The sequence below is a fragment of the Epinephelus lanceolatus genome, chromosome 4 (genome assembly GCF_041903045.1).
Source record: "Epinephelus lanceolatus isolate andai-2023 chromosome 4, ASM4190304v1, whole genome shotgun sequence".
Classification (NCBI taxonomy): domain Eukaryota; kingdom Metazoa; phylum Chordata; class Actinopteri; order Perciformes; family Serranidae; genus Epinephelus; species Epinephelus lanceolatus.
Genome location: NC_135737.1, coordinates 41021709 through 41044085, shown reverse-complemented (window position 1 = coordinate 41044085; position 22377 = coordinate 41021709). Strand labels below are relative to the sequence as shown.

The window sequence follows — 22377 nt, the reverse complement described above, 5'->3', positions numbered from 1 at the left end:
GTGGTCAAGACAACTTGCTGAAGTTCAAACTGAGCATCAGAATGAGGAAGAAAGGCGATTTAAGTGACTTTGAACATGGCATGGTTGTTGGTGCCAGATGGGCTGGTCTGAGTATTTACAAGGATTTTCACACACAACCATCTCTAGGGTTTACAGAGGATGGTCCCAAAAAGAGGAAATATCCAGTGAGCAGCAGTTCTCTGGGTGAAAATGCCTTGTTGGTGCCAGAGGTCAGAGGAGAATGGCCAGACTGGTTCAAGATGATAGAAAGGCAACAGTAAGTCAAATAACCACTGGTTACAACCAAGGTCTGCAGAAGACCATCTCTGAACCAACAACACGTCCAACCTTGAAGCAGATGGGCTACAGCAGCAGAAGACCACACCAGGTGCCACTCCTGTCAGCTAACAACAGGAAACTGAGGCTACAGTTCACACAGGCTCACCAAAACTGGACAATAGAAGATTGGACAAACGTTGCCTGGTCTGATGAGTCTGGATTTCTGCTGCCACATTCAGATGGTAGGGTCAGAATTTGGTGTAAACAACATGAAAGCATGGATCCATCCTGCCTTGTATTAACGGTTCAGGCTGCTGCTGCTGGTGTAATGGTGTGGGGGAGATTTTCTTAGTACCAACTGAGCATGGTTTAAACACCACAGCCTACCTGAGTATTGTGTCCATCCCTTTATGACCACAGTGTACCCATCTTCTGATGGCTACTTCCAGCAGGATAACGCACCATGTCACAAAGCTCAAATCATCTCAAACTGGTTTCTTGAACATGACAATGAGTTCACTGTACTGGCCTCCACAGTCACCAGATCTCAGTCCAATAGAGCACCTTTGGGATGTGGTGGAATGGGAGATTCTCATCATGGATGTGCAGCCGACAAATCTGCAGCAACTGTGTGATGTCATCATGTCAATATGGACCAAAATCTCTGAGGAATGTTTCCAGCACCTTGTTAAATCTATGACAGCAAGAATTAAGGCAGTTCTGAAGGCAAAAGGGGTCCAACCTGGTACTAGCAAGGTGTACCTAATAAAGTGACCGGTGAGTGTATGAGGGATTTCAAAACAACATCAGACACCATCCTGATGAAGGCATAATGGCTGAAAGCAGTGCTGAATAAAGCATGGAGTACTGGAGTTGAGCCACACGTTTTAATTTTCCATTAGAGCAAGTCTGCTGATGTGTCCTGGAGCAGGATGCAGATCTGTTGAGCTCAAGGGATGAGCTACTCTGAACCTCCTGACCTCTGTGGACACATAGAGCATATACAGTATAAAGTCTCCACATATTTGGAGTAGTTTTGAGGACAGCGACTGCAAGTTAAAGAGCTGGGAGGAGTCCACATGTGAGGTTCACACATAGCCTGTTCTGTGATCGTGGGAAAAACAACACATGAACAGATATCTTGGTGTTACCTAACCTAAGCTGGCTGTGGGGGATTGTGAGTGACTCTGCCAAATGCACATGTTGTAAATATTCCAGGAGGTGATCTTGATATCAGATAACAGGAATAAAAACACAAGTGTTTCAGCAGTAATGTAACTTCTTAATAGAGTTAGCGACTGGTCAAATGCACTGAAACACCCATTTGCTTAAACGTCTCATCTCACACTCATCACAAAGCTGTAACTTCCCTCCTGACTTACAGTAACTGTGTTAAATCATCTTGTTTCCAAGGAATTAGACAGCTACTAAAAATAGACAGTCATGTATTGGAAATGTGTTTGATTTCATACAGTTCAAGGCAATATGTGACTCAAACTGCTGCCTGTGAAACCAGAGGAGGAGGACGTATTCAGATAAGTAAAAACAGCTACACAACAGTGTGGAAATGCTCCAAAAAGTTTTACAAGTTAAAGAATAAAAGCATCAACATCAAAATATATGTAGAATTGCCCATTTCATTGTATAATTATGATTATTTGATGCATTAATTTCATGTCGCAGCTGGTAAATGTGAAGATTTTATTTATATACTGCTGGCTTTTGGATCTCCCTCAAGGATCAATAAAGTCTCAGCCTGTAATGATGAAGTATACTTTATTTGTTAATTATATTTCACATTATAAATCTCAATCTGAAAAGTAAGCAGTGAAGTTATCAAATAAATGTAGTGGAGCTGTGAAAAGTACCAGAAAATGAGAATACTCAAGTAAAAACACCTCAAAATGTATTCTGAATATTATGAAAATGACAAATATCGGACCAAATTTATCACTGATGTTACCTCACTTCTTTCACAAATTCCCCTGAAACTCCTACTTTGTCTTAATCATTGTTCCACTCTTGGTTTCCACATCACACACAAACATCACGTGTTAACAGGAGTTCAGAAAAAAAGGCGAGGAAGAACAAGGTGAAAGGGGAGGAGAAGTCCCATATAAAAGCCAGTTTGTGCTCAGGTGTGGGCTGTGGCAGCAGACTGGCGCACCAGCAGGTGAGTGGAAATACACACGACGTACAAACACAGATAGCACAACCAAAGTGATCCTGTGCAGGGCTAATCTGAGAGAGACCCGTGTTTACTGGTTGTGTTTAAACCATACACTGCCTTGTTGAATAAAATATGTACTCATTTATTTCTACTTGACTCCACAGGACAGTCAAGAATACCTGATGGCAGAGGTTTTGTCCAGGATGCAAACCTTGGTCACTTTGTGTGCTCTTCTCTCGCTCCTCTTTTCTGTCCATGCAGATGTTGTGGAACGTTTTGAGGTGTGTCCTTGTAACTCTAAGGGATTTCAAATTTGTCTGTGTGTGTGAAGTAAGTGACTCACTTTTGTTATTTTGTCCCAGGATGTGCCAGAATGCATGAAGTATTTCTATAAGGAGAAGGTGCCAGAGTGGGGGGCATCTACACCTGGTGCTGCCCGTCTCTGTCAGCGCTTCGTCAACAGGTAGGGAAAGGGCAGAGAGTGGAATTAAGACCTCTATACTACAGCATTTGGCACTATGATGTGAACTTCATCCAACTGTATTGTACTTAACTCACTTGAATCTCAGGAAATCTGATCATTTTCAGCACTTAATATTTCTTACTCCTCAATTTTCATTGCAATACTACTGATCTCTAAGTCACTATAGTTGATCTTTGCACCACCAGGTACCACTTTTCCACACTGTACGACACCAACCATCGTATTGCTGTCTACTCTGCCTATCAATTCCAGCCCAGCAATGGAGGCGGCAGGGAGAGAAGGTGGTTTGTAGAGCCTCAGGTTCGTGTACTGTGATGCATTTAGTATATTTTGTTCTTAATTCGTACTTACTCCTCCTCTTCTGCTCATATTACCTGTTGTGTTCCCCAAGGTTCAATTTTATGTCCAATAGAGTGTGCCAGTAAACCTGGAACTCCGTTAGCGCTTTTAGCACTTCTGGTTCTCTCGTCTAAAAGTCAATACGTTTTTTGAATGGGATTTTGGTAAAATGCCTCAAATAAGGTCTGTGGTTAACAAAAGCTTAAGTGAGTTTCAGGTTTTGTTCTACGACATATAACACGTCAGTAAATACCCTACTTGTGAATTTTGAAGCTTTTACGTGTCGTAAAAAGGCGGTTGCTAACAAGTTGTTCAATACGACTACAAACCCTGTCGGGGACATTAATTGTCGTCACCCCCGAACAGGCGAGAGTGCTGGCAGTCCGCCATTACAGCTTCTTATTTAGCTTAAAGGAGCTATATGTAAGAAATATAAAGCAAATAGTCATAAAATCCTCCTAATATGTCACAGAGACTAAGGAATAATGTTCATATAACATACTGATCTTACCGACAACAATAGTACAGCCAGAATATTTGCATCTAAAAAATTTTTTTGCGGTCCACAAATCATGTTTATGTTTTGAATTTGTGTTTTGGCCTGTTGTGCCACCCACCGCCGTCTACCAGGCACGCAGTCAGTAGAGTCTCAGCATCAGTTACAGTTACGACTGAGCTACAGCAGCACGGCAAGCAGCATTAGCAGTGTCCCAGTACATAGCATGAGCAGCCGGCTTCTCCTCAGCTGTATCCCAGCAGCAGCGTTAGCAGCCTAGAAGCCGGACTTGCTTGAACGGTCCGCTGGAAAACCGAAGATCGAGGACGCGGTGACGCGGCCCTGCCACGGCAGCCGCCCGTGGGCAAACAAATCAGTCTCCAGCGTGCCGCTGTCCAGCAACCTCGAATCTGTAGGGGAGGGGGGGCGGACATGACTTGCGGCAGTATTTTTAATTTGAGCGCAGTAACCGTTTTGGCCACATTCTTACATACAGCGCCTTTACACAGTCCAATTTCCCCATTATACAATGTTTTTAAAATAAAGCGGCCAAAATCAGTTGAAAGCTTAGTGGCGGTGACATCAAGAGTCATGCGACCGTGGAGTATCATGTAGTCTGTTAAAGCCTAACGTTAGCTTTTTACTTCTGGCGATCGCATTTAAGCTTCAAATGCGGTATGAAAGGTGTTCATATGTGAAGATTATCTTGCTGAACAAAACCTGTATCATAAACTTGTGTTAGCCACAGAGCTTATTTTCTGACATAATCCAAAACGCAATGGAAAAATCACATTCACTTTCTCTTCCGGGAACCAGCGCGATGCTAAACTTCCGGGTTTTGACGTCAGCCCTGGCACACTCTGTTGACCTTTCCCTAAGCCCCGCCCCTTTGTGATGCTCAGTCAAGCTGTCAGAGTAAGCATGTAGCCCACACTGTAACAAACTGAAGAAATATTATCATATTTTTGGAGAAATGAAAGAGTGATTCCAGAGAGAAGCAGACAGAGGGGTCTACGGTCTGTGTTTGAAGGATATATCCAGGATGTCAAACTGACTCAGCAGCAACAACAGGTTAAAAAGACAAAGATAGTTAGAAGCTAAAGCCGAACTATAAGCTACAGATCACAGTGTAAAAGTGAACCACCACATCACTGCTGATCGCCACATAAGACAATGAATATAAAGGGAAACTTCACTGATATTGAACCAGCTGTGTGGCATCACAGTGTGTGCAGATGACGATGTTTGGCTTCCGACAGATGGGCAGGGATCTCCGGGAGGAAGTCAAACAACATTCATCTGCACACACTGCGATGACACACAGCTGGTTGAATATCAGCAAAGTTTCCCTGCTTCCCTTCACTGGTTCCTGTACAGCAGGGTCGGTCTTTGTTTCACTGTTATAATCATTAAAAAGCAAAAGCAGCATGTGTATACATTCAGTAGGCTATATCTTCAGTAGCTCGCTAGCTAACCCTACACTTTTCAGGGTTTGATTTTGGTTTTGGAACAGGGAAGAAAGGTATATTTTTCCAACCTCTCCAGGTAACGAGTATCACAACGTATACACAATGTGCCCCAGGCACAACATTTAGCTCCAAATCCACAAAACCAGCCTGGAAATGAAGGAAATCTGAAATACAGCACAACTGTATTGTTGACAGATCCTAGTCTGAGTCACCTGATGCTACGTTATGATTGGCCAATCTGTGTCCAGGGGGCAGGACTTAGCCAAGGGTACCTACACCCTCCCACTTCGTCAAATAATCCAACATGACAATGTATCGTTTCATTACCACGCAGACGACTCACAGACATACCTTCCCCTGAGATAGGGTGACACAAAAAGCCACTGCTGTTTTAGCTTGTCATCAGATTTAAGCTCATACCAAAAAAATTGTCCAGTACTGCTTCCTCTAAATTAGAACTGTCTCCAAAATTAAACCAACACTCCCAGAACCCAGAAAAAGTCATTTACACATTTACCTTCTCTAGACTTGACTATTGTAACTCTCTCCTTCAGAGCTCGGCAGCTGGGCTTCTCTCTGGTTTTAAGAGATGATACTGCATCAACCCAATCCTGGCTTCCCTCCATTGGCTCCCTGTTCGTTTTAGAATAGATTTTAAGATCTCACTGATCACTTTTAACTCCTCTGGCTTTGGCCCCAAACTATATGGTGGATATGTTTACTCCGTATGACCCAGTTTGTAGCCTTAGATCCTCCAGGGGTGGAAATCCCGGGGGGGACAGGGGGGACATGACTCCCCCTTCAGTAAAGCTGTCCCCCTCAAGAATAATTTGAGACACAATTAATAATTTTTGAACAATGCAGTAGTATTTATTAAAAGCTCAATGTAAGCGGTGCTCATTATAAAAGCGCAATAATGTGCTATTTAAATCTTAAAAGATTTAGTCCCCCCCTCCCATTCCTAGTAGTGGTATATCCCACACTCTTTCCAATGGGCGGGGCTGTTTGGCAGCAGTAGCAGCGTGTGGCTGGACCCGGCTGCCCACATCGCACGGGGTAAGATGTACGCTCACACAGACACAGTTTAACTTACAAAAGTTACAACACATCCCATTTACTGTTACAACAAGCCCCAAGCCCAGGCTGATAATATAAACTGTCTGCAACATTTCTCCTGCATTGTTCAAAAGCCAGAGTTTAGTGATAGTCAGAGAGGACAGGAGAGAAAGAAGAGGGAGAGGACAGGACAAGAGCAGTCAGTGGCGGAGCAGCTTGTAGTTAATATCTGTAGGCTCTCCACCTGTCAGTGAGACAAACAAGAAAGACGTGCAGTTTAACTGACGAGGAGCGGTCATTACGCGCGACTATTACACACGGTTTTGAGGTGCGCAGCGGCAGATCTCACAGCACACTGTTTATAAACCAGTTCACCAGTTTAATTGCAGGAAATGGTTATCTCACTGCCGGTAAAAAAAAACGAAACAAACAAAACGGTTTGCTCCTGCAGCCAGCCAGAGACGACGGATCCATTCCACACACCTGAGCCAGAGCAAAAAGAGGGAGAGAAGGAGAGAGATCGAGTTTCTCTCTTTGATGAATGAAGCCTTATTGTTTTGCTGCTATTAAACAATGACAGACATGTTTTCTCCGTTTACTTAATAGCATAAATATTCACACTACTGCGCACGGGGAGACAGAGTCCTGCTCTGCACCTGACTGTTGTCGATGTGTACATGTTAATTTGATTTCAATCATTTTGTTTTAAATCTGGACATGTGCAGGTGGACTCAGCCGGTGCTAAGAAAGGTCCTATGCCTGCCTGTTGGAGAGATAGAGAGAGGATTAAAGAGTCAAATTGCGGTAAAAGATGCTGTATAAAAGACAGGCTACAACTTTTTTTCCTTGTCCCCCCCTGGAATTATTCTCTAAAATTTTACTGTTTATTGTCCCCCCAACTATGAAATGGGATTTTCGCCCCTGGTAGTGGCGTCTGGCTGTCCCCAAGTCGGGGCTTAAATCTAAAGATGAAAGCCTGCAGAATTAGTCACCCCCTTTAAATCACTTAAAATCACACTTGCTTTTATGTAATGTCATCTTTTTACTCATCTTTTAATCATCTTTCAACCATTCTTTTATTATGTCTTGATTCTACTTAATAGTATTTTGCATGTATTGCTTTTAATCTTTTTATTGTATTTACTTTTATTGATCAAGTATGGAGAGTACAGTATAATAATGATTGTATTGATAGAATTGGGGTTGTAAAGAATCAACCACAAACATATTGTATTGCTATCTTTCAGTAAACAATTTTATATGAGGCCCAGTGACAAACTGCATGTGTTTAAATCTGAGAATTTCTTACCTCACAGCTGGTAGACATGTCCTGGCAAGCAGAGATGAAGGATGGCTACTGGCTGGGTAAAGATCACCCTGGGGTCTACTTGGGAGAGAAACAGGCTCTGAATGAGGACTACACACACTCTGGCTTTGACCGTGGTCACCTCAACCCCAATGGACACCATGCAGGTAATGGAGGTTGAAAATGGGTGAGTTTTTGGAGTGAGGTCAGTAGGTGGCAGCAGCCACCACACAAAGCTGTCGGTTGAGTTCAGCAGGGGTCATGTACAGTATCACAGACTTCTGAGAGAAGTAAAGGATTACTGCTTTAAATCAGTGTAATGAATTGAGGGATTCATTTATTTGTTTGATGTTCAGTCCAGTTAATAATAAACTGTACCTTTTTCCATGACTTTCCAGATTTCACAGACACATATGTAAGTGCATTTTAGACGTATTTTGCTGTGATACAACAGGATGAAGGGAAAGTCACAAATAGCTAATCTTTGCATCAGTCTGTTACTCAGAAGCATGGAAGGTTGAATTACTTTATGGTTTCTGGTTTCTATGGTGTCATCAATTGGGTGTCTGTGGCGTCTGTTGTCAAAGCAACCATAGGGCAGCTAGGGGAGGCTGCAGCCAGAGAAATACTTGGAATCTCATCTCAATTTTAAATCGCAAGGAGGAGTTTATATGCCAGAGGACATGCAGATACATTTTATTTATTTATTTAATTTAACTTTATTTAACCAGGGAGTCCCATTGCGATTGAAAATCTCTTATACAAGAGAGACCTGGCCGAGGTAGCAGCCAATCAAAAAACATTTAAAATGCAACAAATGCAACATAAAATACAAAAAAATCACAATAAAACAACAACAATTCAAACATAGTGGCCTCTCAATAGAAATAAGCACGTTTCTTTCACCAGTTTCTTTATGGTGACCTTAAATGCATCAATGGATAGAAATGTTTCTAATTTTAGATCTTTTTGAAGATTGTTCCATGTCCAAGGTGCACAATAGGAAAATACATTTTTCCCTAGATCTGTTAAAACCCTGGGTACATTAAAAAGAAACCACCTGGTGGAGTGTAGCTAGTAACTACCAGAGCTGACACACAGAAGGGAGCAGATGGAAGTTTGCCCAGTGTTGCTTTATAGATAAAAATATAACAGTGCTGTTGTCTGCGAGTGGTCAATGATGTCCAACCCACCAACTCATAAAGAATGCAGTGATGAGTAAGTGACTTTGCATTTGTAATAAAACATAGAGAACATAACATAAACATAAAATGGAGGAGGTGGCATGCATATACAATATGCCACCGTACTTAATTATTAGCTGCCAAGTCCGTTTTATATTTATAGATTTTACAAAGGCAAAAGGGAATTTCTTATAATTACTTTATGTTTTATTTACTTAAGATCATGATATGAATATTTTTGCTGTGAAATGATTCCTTATTCTGCATGCACTACATTTTTTATAATCCAAAGATTGTTATCACAAGATTAAAACAATCATTATCATGAGGGAATAAAATTAGAAAATGACATTTGTGCATGACCATGTGGTTTTCCTCAGTTTTGCCATTTTAAATATTAAATATGTAAGCAAATGTTGAATGTTAAGGGTATTAGACACTACATTCAAGATAACAGATAATTGTCATCGATACTGCTCTGATCTGTTCCCATGGGGTCTTTGCTGCTGCTCTCCCTGCCTTAGGCTTTCCATGTAGGCGCATGGAAGGGCAGAGAAGTGTACTCTCTCACTTTCCACTCAGGTGCATGCAATACAGCAAATAGAAATAAAGTTTTTGTTGACTAAAGTGTGCATTACTAAACTGTATTTTTTTTTCTTGCATGGCTTTCTGTAACTCTCCATTCCTATCTCTCACAGTCCCGAGCCGCAATGCCACTTTCACCCTGACCAACGTGGTTCCTCAGAACCCCAAGCTGAACCAGAACGCCTGGAGGATCCACGAGTCCCAGCTCACTGACCTTTTCAGGGAAAAATGCTCCAAGGCCTACGTGCTGGTTGGAGCCGTTCCCTCTGCTGACAACTGGATCGTGAAAAACAACGTGAAGCGTGTCAACATCCCAGACTATCTGTGGAATGCCTACTGCTGCGTCGACAACAACGGCAGACCGATTCACAGCGGTGGTGCCACAGCGAGGAACACAGAGGACAACTGGGTGGAGAAACTCTCTTTGGATGAACTGGGAGAATTTCTCCAGCAGTTCTCCAATCAGCCAGTAGGGGAGCTGTTTTACAACAACTGTCGGGTATAAAAGATGACAAATAGACGATGAAAGAGGAATTTTAGGGGCCATTGATCTTTAATATTACATGACATTTGTATAACCACAAAGATTTTTTTTAAAGCATGAATTCAAGCGTGGTAATACAGTAAAAACAAATTGAGTTGTCAACAGTTTTAAGTTTTAACACTAATATATCCCTTATTATTTTATTATTCAACCACAAAATCAGGAATCAAAATAAAGAACAGAGTGATACAGTGACTGTTTGCTTGTGTCTTTTTTATTGGCATAAAGGCAAATAGCAACATACACAACTGAAAACACAGTAAGTGTCTGTCTTACAAACACAAAATCAACGGTCATGTTTTTTGAGCTGAGCCACTCCTTTAGGATTACAGTATACCATCCAAGAAGCAATGTGTCTCTAACCCTAACCCCAGTGTATTATGATTACATCCCAAACTAACACCCATCTCTCTGCACTTTTAATCAGCTACAATTTAAATTTTTTGTCATATTTAAGCATAGGGTGGTCACTCCAGCGAGGCAGGTTGGAGAGTTTCTCCTCAGTTGCTCTTGTCATATTTAGCCATGGGGTAGTCACTCCAGCGAGGCAGGTTGGAGAGTTTCTCCTCAGTTGCTCTTGTCATATTTAGCCATGGGGTGGTCACTCCAGCGAGGCAGGTTGGAGAGTTTCTCCTCAGTGGCTGTGGCTATGGGCCAGCCCCAGGCTTTGAAGAACCCAGTCAGGTTCTTCCCAACAATCTGGGAGAAGGTCTCAGTGTACAGGTTCATCTTTCCCTCGTTGTCACTGGGGTAGTTGCTTATCTTGTGGTAGGCAGCAAACACCTTCTTGAAGGCATCCCAGCCAAACTTTTCCTGGAGCTACATGGAAGGAGACAGAGGTCGAAGACAATGTGACTAGACAGTAGATTGATGGAAGTTAATGAGAGAGTTAACAATTTAACAAAAAAATAGGAAAGTCATAAGAGGCAACTTTATCCACATGACAGTGGGGCTCAGTCCAGAGTGAGATATCTGAACAACTATTGGATTGATAGCGATGAACTTAATAATTATGTCATCTTTAACAAGCGGGACTATATTAAAATTCTTCTTGTCCAACACAAAAGACCTCTTAAGAAAAATTAATGTAAAGACGTCTTGGCAAGATGTTCCACAGTCAGCCCTACAACCCGTTTACACCTTATGCCTGAACGTGATGTTCATTATGGACCATCCATCATGAGCACAGAATTCCAGTGACCAAAGAACACCCAGGTTAAGAGCAGAGAGGCTGTTTCTCCACAAACTTTCCTCACCATGTTTCTTTTGAAATACAGTAATTCTCTTTTACCTGCAGATATGTCTCCAGGGCCGTCCACACATACCAGTCGCTGAGTTTTCTGCCCCCTTTAACATAATGGTCTACAGTGTTCTTCCGTTCTGTTGAGATCATAGCTGGATGAGCCTGCATTGAAGACATAGCACTCATTATATTATAATGTTAACTGAGGGGAAATAGCAGAACTGAGAAACATGTGATCACAAAAAGAGATAAATAGTGGTTGTCTGTTAATATAAAAATGTGTCACAATACACAATGACACTTAGAAACCTGGCTTTTCTGGGCCTGGTCATTTGGCCAAAGCAAAACTGACTGACTACCTTTTCCCTGTTGATCCCCAGCACCTCTTCATGCACATACACTGACCACAGGTTGTTTGTGGCCTCTCCGGTGTGTGGTCTGAACTCCCAGGGGTCTCTCTGCTGGTTGTGTCCCAGTTCATGAATTTCACCCCACAGGACCACAGTCCTGTCATCACCTACTCTGAAGACTTCACTTACAGTATATGTGTGCATCATGACAGGATAGCCTGAATGCATCAGACCTGGATGGAGAGAACAGTAAACACACAGGATATATGACTTAAATCTTATTCATTTATAAATAGTTTTAAGGGTTCAAATAACAGACCCACCATTCTCACCATTACAGCACATGCGGCTGAGAAATGCAGCTGATTGAATGTGTGAGAATGTGACAACAAAACACACTTACCAGCAGAAATCTGCACATCTGCCACAAAGCGTTCTTTGCGTGGCAATTTATGTGGTATGGCAGCCAGGTCAGTGACACCTTTCATGATCTCATCCCATACCGCTGCCACCTTTTCAGGGTGCTCCAGGCCTCGAACAAAATCTGACGGTGCACTTATGATGATGTTGTCACACTCCAACTCTGCCCAGGGTGCAGGAGCTGTGCGCAGCGACGACCATTCTGCTGCTGTTGTAACACCTGAAGTGATCAGGTGGGTGTTGGTGGGGGTGAAATTAAAAACAGATTAATCGAACCATGGGCTGTCAATATATTGGAAAAAATAGAACGTACAAACAGGACCAGGAACCTGGTTCCCAGGCAGCAAACAGGGTTATAACTGCTGCATGATATGCATTACATTCTTCACACAGACATTTGAGGAGTATGAGCAGACAGCGACACTCACCAGACTTGTAATAGGGAGCAGCTACAGCTTTCTGCACTATCACCTCTGCCCCCTCCACCTTTGTGTTGGGTGGAGCCACCAGGTAGATGAGTCCCCCCCACAAGTTCCACACCTGCATCTTCTCTGCAGTAACAGCGAATCGCTCAACAACAGATGGTGCTCTCTTTAACTCTGCATGACCCAGGTGGTCTGATTGACAGCCGATCTGGATCTGAGGAGGAAATGGAATAATATTTACTGCTTTGAAAACCTTTAGGAAAAGTCTACTTGATTTTTCCATAGATGTCAATGGACATAAAACTGGACAGAATAGCATTGGAGGTATGTGGGACAGTATGTGAGATAAGAACACAGAGAGAAGAGAGGTTTTAGAGGTTAAAGGAAAAACCTTTCATTTTAAAGCTGTCACATAAATCTTCAGTGACTTTCCTTATAAAGGCTTGTTAACGTTTAAACAACTCATAAAATGGCCGTGCAATGTAAAAGCGCTCATCAGAATATTGATATTTTAATTTAATGATATGTCTGGTATTGATATATATCACTGATTAATGTCTTACTCAATATAAATAAGTAAAAGGTAGTGTTACTGTACAGATTATAAAGCCCTTTGAGATATAATCGTTATTTTGGGCTATATTGACAGAATAGTCTGAATTAGCAGAACATTGACAAACACATCATGAACTGATCAAATATTGTATTTTGTGCACCGTACCTGCCAGCTCTTGTTGACCATGTTTGCTGGTATGGTGATCTCAGTCTTCATACCAGGAGAAAGGTACAGACCTGTGCTGATCCACTCGTCCCCTCCTGACACACATACAGAGCAGCAAACGTTACACTCAGAGGGGCATGTAAGGCTCAAGAGAGATTTTATCTATTCTTTATGATAAATTACAGGTCTGCATGTTTATCACATAATCATCTTGCACAGTTGTTCACAACAACTGACCTGCCGTGTTGGCATTAATCCTGATCCTTTGGTTTTCCATGATAGGCATCGGAGGGCCCACCTCGATGAGGTACGGCAGGAGAGCATCACGATCTGGGGACACTTTATATGCCTTCGTCCCCAAACTGAGGAGCAGGTGATCTCTGGGACTCTTCACAGGGTTCTTCTCACTCACCTTGAAATAAAGTGTATATGAATGATTATAAAACAGATCTGTTTGTTGTCTTATGCAGTAGCCTGCAGTACTTATTATGACTTGTTTGATAGAGCAGAGGCACCCTCTTTATATACATACTCAAAACACTCATAGTAAACACTCAAGTAATTCACTGCTCACCGGTTTCATGCCAGACTTCTTCAACACGTCAGTGAGGATGGACAGCACATGATTGTAGGAGTAGCTGTCATGAGCCTCCAACTTCAAGAAGTACTCACACTCCATGGCCAGTTTTTTAAGGTCGTCCTCCTCATGCTTGGCAAGTTTGTCACCCTGGAAAACATCAGCAGCAAAGCGGCGTAGACGTTGGCGGAAGTGGCCAGTGTCCTTCATGGCCTGGCTTGGCACAGGAGCCTTGTAGGAACCTCCTCCAATTGTTTTTGGTGTCAGGCTCAAGCCCATTTTGTTCAGGATCTTGTTCCCTGAAACACAGTTCAACAAGTCTGACTTTATCTACTGGGTTGTATGGTCCATCTTTTATGGTTACGGTTTTAAAGATCAGGTCGAATGAACTGTGGAATCAACATTCAACGAAACCAAAATAGCCTAAGTTGTGTTTATATTCAATTAAATTAGACAGTGCAAATGTGTTGCTGTCTTAGCACAGTGGAAGTCATTATATGGCTCTGAATTGGCAGGCTTGTGCTTGATAAGTGTCAAAGCAAACATCCATTATCTTATATCATCAACTCTTGATCTGCATTATCATACCTGTGGTTTCCGTCATAGGGTTTCCAGAATGTGTGTATGTCCAGTACCAAGTGTGCCCACCAATCAGCAGGCCTCCTCCCTGTGCTACAAAGTCTTGGATTTCCTCTGCATCACCATTGCTCCATACTGTACACCCAAATACACTCAGGTCTCTCCTGAACATTGTCTCCTCATGCTTCAACCCGGACTTGCTGGCAAGTCTGAGGTTTGGCACAACACCAATGACCCCCTTCCTGCCCTGGTCCAACCAATCAACGGCACTGGTCCAAAATGGAGCCAGTTTCTGTAATGAAAAGAAGCATTTCAAAAGAGACAGTAGTTAATGATGTCAAATGGTTTGGCAGAATAGAATGTAAGATTAATTTAGCACACTACAGATAACCAGCCACAAGTAGCCTTAAGTAAAGATCTTAGGAAAGACATGACAGACTGTATTCACACCTAATACACAATACACACGGGGGAATTTTAATTTTATGCCTAATTTAACTCAAAACAGACTTCTCTGTTCATTTAAAGACACTGTAAGACCATTAATTCAGACTGCACCTCTACTGTCAGAAGTGCTTCATGTCCGATCACAATGACTCGTCCCTTCCCATAGTAGCCTCCTGCCAGGAACACCCTTCCATCCTCAGTGGTACCAATGGGGAAGGCCAGTGGTCCGTGGACCAGAACCTCAGATGACAGGGCATCTGCCCAGTCAAACTCTGAAATCCCCTGGAGTAAGAACTCCAGGTCATCTTCAAAATTTTTTCCAAGACTGTATTAGAGAAAAGCAGAGGGATAGAGAGACACAGGGGGAGATGGGTGAAACAGGAGAACAAACTACAAACCATTTAGATTCAGTCACAAACATGAAAGAGGAATATACACTTACCGTAAAGTCTTCCATGAGGATGGGATCTGAGGGTGGACAGGTATGATCTCTGCATTCCCATAATCTGTAGAAAAGTAGATCCCTGCCACACCAGACACTTTATTCCCTGGGAATTGCAGAACTGTGTTCTCTTTAGGATGAGTTGAAGCCCAGTGCCATGCCTGCCCTGCTATCAGCACTCCTCCTCCAGCTTTCAGAAATGCCACCAGCTCCTTCACATCTGCACCCACGCTGTAGGCATCTGTCACATACACACCAAGCCCCACTTTGTCACTGAAGGCCTCAACAACTTTGGCTTGGAAGCTAGACTTGCTGAGGTTATCAGCAACTGCCTTGCTGTTTTGTTGGACCCCCACAGACAGGTTGTCAGAGCCATCTCCTCTCAGCCAGGCCAGAGCATTCTCTACCAGAGCAGGAAAGGCGGACAGGTAGGCCTCATGACCCAGGACCACAACCCTCCCACGGCCAAACAGAGAGGCTGCCATCAGGACCTGGCCCTGGCTGTTGATTGCTAAAGGAAAGGCATTGTCTCCAGTTAGCACCAGGTCACAGGGAACACTGGAGCCCCGGAGGTCCAGCTCTTTTAAACCTTTCATCAGGGACATGTAGGCCCCGTTGTGGTAGGACTGGGTGGGCTGAGTGGACATGATGAAACAACTGATGCTTGGAAGGTTGGATGAAGAGGGTGGAACAGATTTAAATCACGTTAATGAGTGAAAGTAAACAGTTGTACAGAGGTGTGATGTGTCAGTCAGGCTGTCCTGTGGGAACAGAAAGATTATTAACAGAGCTTAACATAAACTGTTTGACACATTTACAACAATAAAGATAATGTTAAAATGTCTACAGTTGGTTCAGAAATGGAAAAATATACAAATCAGCAGTTGTCGATCCATTAAAGATCAAGAGTTTGTAGGTTTAAATTTAATCCAAAAACTACAGAAATAAAACAAACACTGGTCTTTACCTAAAAGTTAATATGGTCAAATAATTGGATCGAGGCACAGCAGTTTTCCAAACAAAACACTGTCTGACCAGATTAAAGAAAGACAGTGAAAGAGCAGGACATGGGGGACTATTTAAAGGAAAATTGACAGAGAATAAGGGGAGGGACGAGAGAAAAGAGAGGATGGATGAGATCAGGTAGATTGGCCACTTGACCTGCCAACATCCTGGAAAGAGGAACTTACTGAGGAAAAGTAACCACAATGTTGTCATTTTAACGTATTTCAGAATATTACAGTAACAAACTTTGCCTCTGTGATTCTGAAGAACTGGTTTGCTAAGAGAGAACTGTTTACACAATGTCTGCTGGGAGTGCACTCAGGGTGACACCGTTATCGGTATTCTCAATTCGTATGTTTGTATTTGTTTTATGAAAAGGTATTAGTAGTTATCAGGTATTAAGAGGTGCAGTGGTGTAAATGTGTGGTTGACTGATAGTGAGGAGAGTGTATTTATGTGATAGTTTGATTAGTGATGTATTAGTATAGCTTGGGCCTGGGAGGTAGGGCTAGTCAAGTGTCTTCCTACTCCTATTGATATTTTTCTTTTAATCCTGACAGTCTGAATGTACTGCATGACTGTTTGTCTGCAATTAATGACTGGATGGTCAACAATTTCCTCCAGCTTAACGCTGCTAAGACCAAGGTCCTTATTGTCACTCCTGACTGTATTGCTTCTAAGGTGGCTAGCTGTATTGGGTCCCTGAATTCAAACATCCGCTCTAACCTGAGAAAGGTTAGAGCACTTTAATAAACACATCCATGCGTTGACCTGTACATGAACTGAGATCTGCTGTATCACATGCGGAACTGGAAATGATCATTCACGCCTTTGTGTCATCACATCTGGATGACTGCAGTTCTCTTTTCATGTGTCTCAGTACAACTTCTGTAGATCGCCTTCAACTGGTGCAGAATGCTGCTGCCAGGCTGTTTACCAAATCATCCAAAAACTGCCATATTACTCCTGTCCTGGCCTCCCTACACTGGCTTCCTGTCAGCTTTAGGATCAGTTCAAAATCCTTGTTTTAACATATAGAGCCCTTCATGGTCAGGCCAGTCACGGCCTGTTGGCAGTTCCTCGCACTAGGCTCAGAATTAGAGGTGACCGGTCCTTTGAGTCCATTACGCCCAGATTGTGGAATGCCCTCCCACAGATTTTGAGAGTCGCAGCATCTGTTGATGTTTTAAGAAGCACCTTAAAACCTACCTGTATAGGCAGGCATTCTTCAACTTGTCTTAAGTGGTTTAGTTTTGCTGTTTCATTTTGTGTCTCTGTATGTTTGTATGTATGTATTCTTGGTTTGTGTTTTAAACCTGTGAAGCACTTTGTGAGTTCTCTCTGTAAGAAGTGCTATACGAATAAATTTTACTTAGTCTGTTCATGATTGTTGATCTGTTTTGTAGGATTTTTTTTCCACAATATATTCTTTGTTTTTTTTTAAAAAAAAATGCTTGAAATAAATAAATCAAATCAAATAAAAAATTTGAATTATTATAAAAATGATGCTTGTTTTTGGAGAAAACGCACTGAAACAGTAAGGTCATTGTAATTCATGTGGCTTATGCACATACACACATATACAGCTGAATAAGTATAAATAGTATAAATGAAAATAAGATATAAATGCTTTTTAATAACTGTACTGTTTGTATTATTTTACTGTGCCAATCACAACATGAATATGTGTGCATGTGGGACAGCAGACATTGCGTAGACACTTCTCACTTAGTGAACCCTTTGTGAACTCTTTAGAATAACAGAAGTAAATGAGTGGTTTGTAATGTCACATTTGCAGTATTGTGTTTTACTTTTCTCAGTATAGTCCCTCTTTCTCAAACTTGTTCTCTTAGTAAAAGCATCTAGACATCAACCAAACTCCAGCTAGTGGCATGCACAGACTTTTTGAAGGGCAGGGGCGAAAAGAAAAAAAAGGGCACATACAGCCACTGAAGAGGGCACTAAGTTCTGCGTGTTTTCGAGGGCACTTTAGACATGTTTATATGTTATACAAATGGCACATTATATAGCCTTAAAACAGACTACTCAAGTTAGTTTGTAGTTAGGATCAGCATCCACGAGAACTGTGTAGATTCAACGTTGGACTGTGAATAACACACAGAGACATGGATGTATGAAAGAAATAAATCCCTGGGGGGGTCTGGGGGTCCTCCCCTCCCAAGAGGGCACTTTAGCGTGTGTTTTGGCTCCCAGGAGGGCATTTTGGCTGCCAAGAGGGCACTTTAGCGCGCATCTACTGTTATTATACACATATGACTATTGTCACACATGTATACTGCCAGATATTAATACATACTTTCAACATATTGTACCACAGTAGCCAGAACTATAACTATAATATTATTACTTTCAATAATGTTGTTGTAAGCTACTGTCAGTACCTGCATCTCTCTCTCTCTCTCTCATTGTGTCATGTGGATTACTGTTAATTTGTTATGCTGATCTGTTCTGTACGACATCTATTGCACGTCTGTCCGTCCTGGAAGAGGGATCCCTCCTCAGTTGCTCTTCCTGAGGTTTCTACCATTTTTTTCCCCCGTTAAAGGGGTTTTTTGGGGAGTTTTTCCTTATCCGCTGCGAGGGTCATAAGGACAGAGGGATGTCGTATGCTGTAAAGCCCTGTGAGGCAAATTGTGATTTGTGATATTGGGCTTTATAAATAAAATTGATTGATTGATTGATTGATTTAGTCTCCCAGGAGGGCACTTTAGTGCGCATTTTGGCTCCCAAGAGGGCACTTTAGCGTGCGTTTTGGCTCCCAGGAGGGCACTTTGGCTGCCAAGAGGGCACCTTAGTGCGCAGTTTGGCTCCCAGGAGGGCGTTTTGGCTGCCAAGAGGGCACCTTAGTGCGCAGTTTGGCTCCCAGGAGGGCGTTTTGGCTCCCAAGAGGGCACTTTAGCACGTGTTTTGGCTCCCAAGAGGGCATTTTAGCGCGTGTTTTGGCTCCCAAGAGGGCATTTTGGCTTCCAAGAGGGCACTTTAGTGTGTGTTTTGGCTCCCAAGAGGGCATTTTGGCTTCCAAGAGGGCATTTTGGCTTCCAAGAGGGCATTTTAGCGCGTGTTTTGGCTCCCAGGAGGGCATTTTGGCTCCCAGGAGGGCACTTTAGTATGCGCTTTGGCTCCCAGGAGGGCATTTTGGCTGCCAAGAGGGCACTTTAGCGTGCAGTTTGGCTCCCAGGAAGGCACTTTAGCATGCATTTTTTAATAATTGGGCCACAAGGGGGGAGACCACTGACTCCAACAAAAGGAAATTGAAGTTCACTTTTTATCGTTTTAGTTTGTTTCTTGCTTGTAGCAAGTTTTATTGAAATTAGTATAAAGGCTCAGCACTCAAGGTCCATATCAAATATAGTATATTCACCTTAAGTTGCATGTCATTGATTTTACACAAGATTAGACTTCTTTCAGGGAGAGTACAACTCAGACTGTGAAAACAGTTGGAGTGTATGCTATCCTCTGTGGCTAGCTGAATGACAAAATATTGTATTATAAAGTTATTCACTATTTAGGCATCCAAGGTTATCTGAATGCAATGATTCCACATTTCATCTGCTGTATTTCATGCTGGTCTCCGGCAGACAAAGTGGATGTTCCCTCCATTAACAGCCTGAAAAGCTTCTTGTACTGCACTGTTTCATATGTATTTTCATATAAGCTGTACACTTCATGTGCTATGAGTAGTGAGAGTTAAAGGAACATCTGATCACATCAGAACATTTTAAAGAAGTAAAATGAATCATAAATCTGTTTTCATATTGTATTTGTTCAAAACATTTGCATTGTGCAGTAAGCACAGTTTTAGTCATTGTATCATAACTGACTGTGCAGAGACTACAATTTGCAACTCTTACAGTGCACTGAATATAATTTGTATAAATCAGCCTTATCTACGACCACCTTAAAAACATAGCAAGACTTAAAAGACTCATGTCTCAGCAAGACTTAGAAACGTGTTCACACTTTCATCTTTAGGAATATTGATTATTTTGATAGTTTCTTTCTGCAGCTTATTCAGAACACTGCTGTCCCAGGTCTCAGAGCTTTGCACTGGCTTCCTGTGCCTGAAGTAACTGATTGCAACATACCACTATTGATTTAAAAGGCACTGAATGTCCACACTTTCCTCTAAAACACACAAAAAATTACCCTTTTATAAGTGATCTTATTAAAAAAATTACACGTGACCAATGATAGATTGTAGAAACGTGAAGTCTCTGAAGCAAACACAACTGATGTTCAACGTTTTTCTTATTGAAAAGCAAATCATTTGCAGAAAAAAAGTGATAAATAAAGTAATATTCAATTATTCATTTACATTATTGTTAAAAAAACACTCCTTTGAGGTAGTTTAGTTAGTTGCTTATTATGTGTTCACTTCAGGCCTTGCACCTGTTGCCATTGTACTTGCACCAGGTAGTGACTGCGCAGATCTGCATTGTGCAATAACTATCTGTGAGAAGTCATATTCCAAAGAATCACTGTTTTGCAACTTGTAAAAAAGTGTTGTTTCCTCTCTCCTTTCTGTGTGAACAGGAGAGTCTCTGAAGCAAACACAACTGATGTTCAACGTTTTTCTTATTGAAAAGCAAATAATTTGCAGAAAAAAAGTGATAAAGTAATATTCAATTATTCATTTACATTATTGTTAAAAAAACACTCCTTTGAGGTAGTTTAGTTCGTTGCTTATTATGTGATCACTTCAGGCCTTGCACCTGTTGCCATTGTACTTGCACCAGGTAGTGACTGCACTGCGCAGATCTGCATTGTGCAATAACTATCTGTAAAAAGTCATATTCCAAAGAATCACTGTTTTGCAACTTGTAAAAAAGTGTTGTTTCCTCTCTCCTCTCTGTGAGAACAGGAGAGAGACTCAGGTCTGTTTGGAGACACCGTTTGGAGAAACAAAGTCCACAAGATAACAGGATATGAAACCAAAACCCAGGATCATAACAAAAAGAAATATAAAATAAAATCTGACTAATCATTTTCTTGCTTTAAAATTACATGTTTTTACAGCGACAAAAACGCTTTCATAACAAAACAACCAAAAAGACAAGCACAACATTACCTTCTGTTAGCTGCTTCCTGCACATTGTGAACAGAAAGTACAGCACTGTGTTGCTAACATTCTTAAATGGGTGGGGTTCCTACTTACCCCATAAACATAATAGGGGTAAACGAAAAAAAAAAAAGAGAACAATTATTTTTTAACAGTTTCGACAGATAATTGATTATGACAAAACGTTTGAAGAATAGCAGGATGTTAAAGGCTTATCGTAATGAAGTGAGTAATGAGTTGTTCCTTTGTGATGAGTGTGCATATCGCTGTATGTTGCAAAAATAGTTTTTGCTTCAATGTATGTTTCTCATATCCTTTTTTTTGAGCATTACATTATTCTGCATCATTAATAAACCAATGCACTGATTAGTCAAACACACTGAACCATGCTTACTCAGTTTTGCCTCGTCTAACAAATACCACAACACTGTAACTTACTGTTTGACTCACAGTAACTGCAAGCAGATTTTTATTCCAAAGAATGATTCAATGACTGTACTGATAGAAACATACATAACTTAAAATAACTCAACGCTGACTTTTGGTTTCACACGGGACACAAACTCCAGTCTCCTGAGTCAAAGTCCTGTGTTTGTTTGACCTGTCCACATCTCCAACCACCTTCCTACAAAGACTTTGTCGCTCTTTGAGCAGGATTTATGCTTTTGAGTCAAACTGACGCTGTACCTATGGCTATGGCATAGCCTGATGTGCACCTCCCCAGGAATGTAACTACACATTGCAGCGATGCAAGCCTCCTGTCTATTTTTGTAAGCTGAAACCATTTCCCTCAGTGGAAACAAAACTTTTATTTACTTTTATAGTAAATAAATATAGTTGTAATAGTAGTAGTAGTAGTATAGTAGTAAATAGTTATATAGTGGGTTACAGTGCTTAATTTGAGCCGGAATGTACTGGAACGCATACCAGGATCTTTTCAGAAAAGGCCCTGGTGCGTTCCGGAACTAATTTGCATGGGTTTAGAACTTTTCACATCTAAAAACTACATACAGTATTGGCTGATGTCACTAGTGTTGCAGGGTAGGGTACCATAGTACTACGGTGCCTCACGTACCACTACTGTGGGATAAGTTCAAAGTCCAATTGCAAGAGGGTGAGTGTCCATGCGCTGGTCAAACGGCAAGTGCTGGCCACCTGGCACTCAGTATGCTGCTG

General features: G+C 41.7%; 2 protein-coding genes across 3 annotated transcripts; one reads left to right on the top strand and one right to left on the bottom strand.

Annotated features, from left to right (window-relative positions):
- Positions 1 to 2348: 2348 nt before the first annotated feature.
- Positions 2349 to 10107, top strand: LOC117259454 (endonuclease domain-containing 1 protein). Its single transcript, XM_033630788.2, has 6 exons — positions 2349 to 2452; positions 2614 to 2730; positions 2812 to 2912; positions 3119 to 3233; positions 7610 to 7766; positions 9482 to 10107. The coding sequence occupies exons 2-6, from the start codon at positions 2632 to 2634 to the stop codon at positions 9871 to 9873; spliced, it is 864 nt and encodes a 287-aa protein (XP_033486679.1). The 5' UTR covers positions 2349 to 2452; positions 2614 to 2631; the 3' UTR covers positions 9874 to 10107.
- Positions 10108 to 10134: 27 nt separating this feature from the next.
- LOC117259453 (TRPM8 channel-associated factor homolog) lies at positions 10135 to 16161 on the bottom strand. Of its 2 annotated transcripts, XM_078167312.1 has the most exons (13): positions 16084 to 16161; positions 15117 to 15877; positions 14786 to 14999; positions 14237 to 14519; positions 13646 to 13947; positions 13309 to 13483; positions 13072 to 13166; positions 12354 to 12564; positions 11909 to 12145; positions 11515 to 11738; positions 11204 to 11317; positions 10464 to 10731; positions 10135 to 10396 (listed from the first exon to the last, which is right to left on the bottom strand). In XM_078167312.1, exons 2-12 carry the CDS (start codon positions 15761 to 15763, stop codon positions 10480 to 10482), a joined length of 2754 nt encoding a protein of 917 aa, XP_078023438.1. In that variant the 5' UTR covers positions 15764 to 15877; positions 16084 to 16161; the 3' UTR covers positions 10135 to 10396; positions 10464 to 10479. The 2 variants fall into 2 exon arrangements, with proteins under 2 accessions (XP_078023438.1, XP_033486678.2); XM_033630787.2 differs by having other exon boundaries at positions 10136 to 10731.
- Positions 16162 to 22377: the final 6216 nt, after the last annotated feature.

Coding starts and splice junctions, on each gene's coding strand:
- LOC117259454 (XM_033630788.2), top strand. CDS start 2,632: ATGGCAGAGGTTTTGTCCAGGATGCAAACCTTGGTCACTTTGTGTGCT. Junction 2,731..2,811: donor ATGTTGTGGAACGTTTTGAG/GTGTGTCCTTGT, acceptor ATTTTGTCCCAG/GATGTGCCAGAATGCATGAA. Junction 2,913..3,118: donor TGTCAGCGCTTCGTCAACAG/GTAGGGAAAGGG, acceptor TTGCACCACCAG/GTACCACTTTTCCACACTGT.
- LOC117259453 (XM_078167312.1), bottom strand. CDS start 15,763: ATGTCCACTCAGCCCACCCAGTCCTACCACAACGGGGCCTACATGTCC. Junction 13,167..13,308: donor GATTAATGCCAACACGGCAG/GTCAGTTGTTGT, acceptor TATGTGTGTCAG/GAGGGGACGAGTGGATCAGC. Junction 12,565..13,071: donor TGGTCAACAAGAGCTGGCAG/GTACGGTGCACA, acceptor TTTCCTCCTCAG/ATCCAGATCGGCTGTCAATC.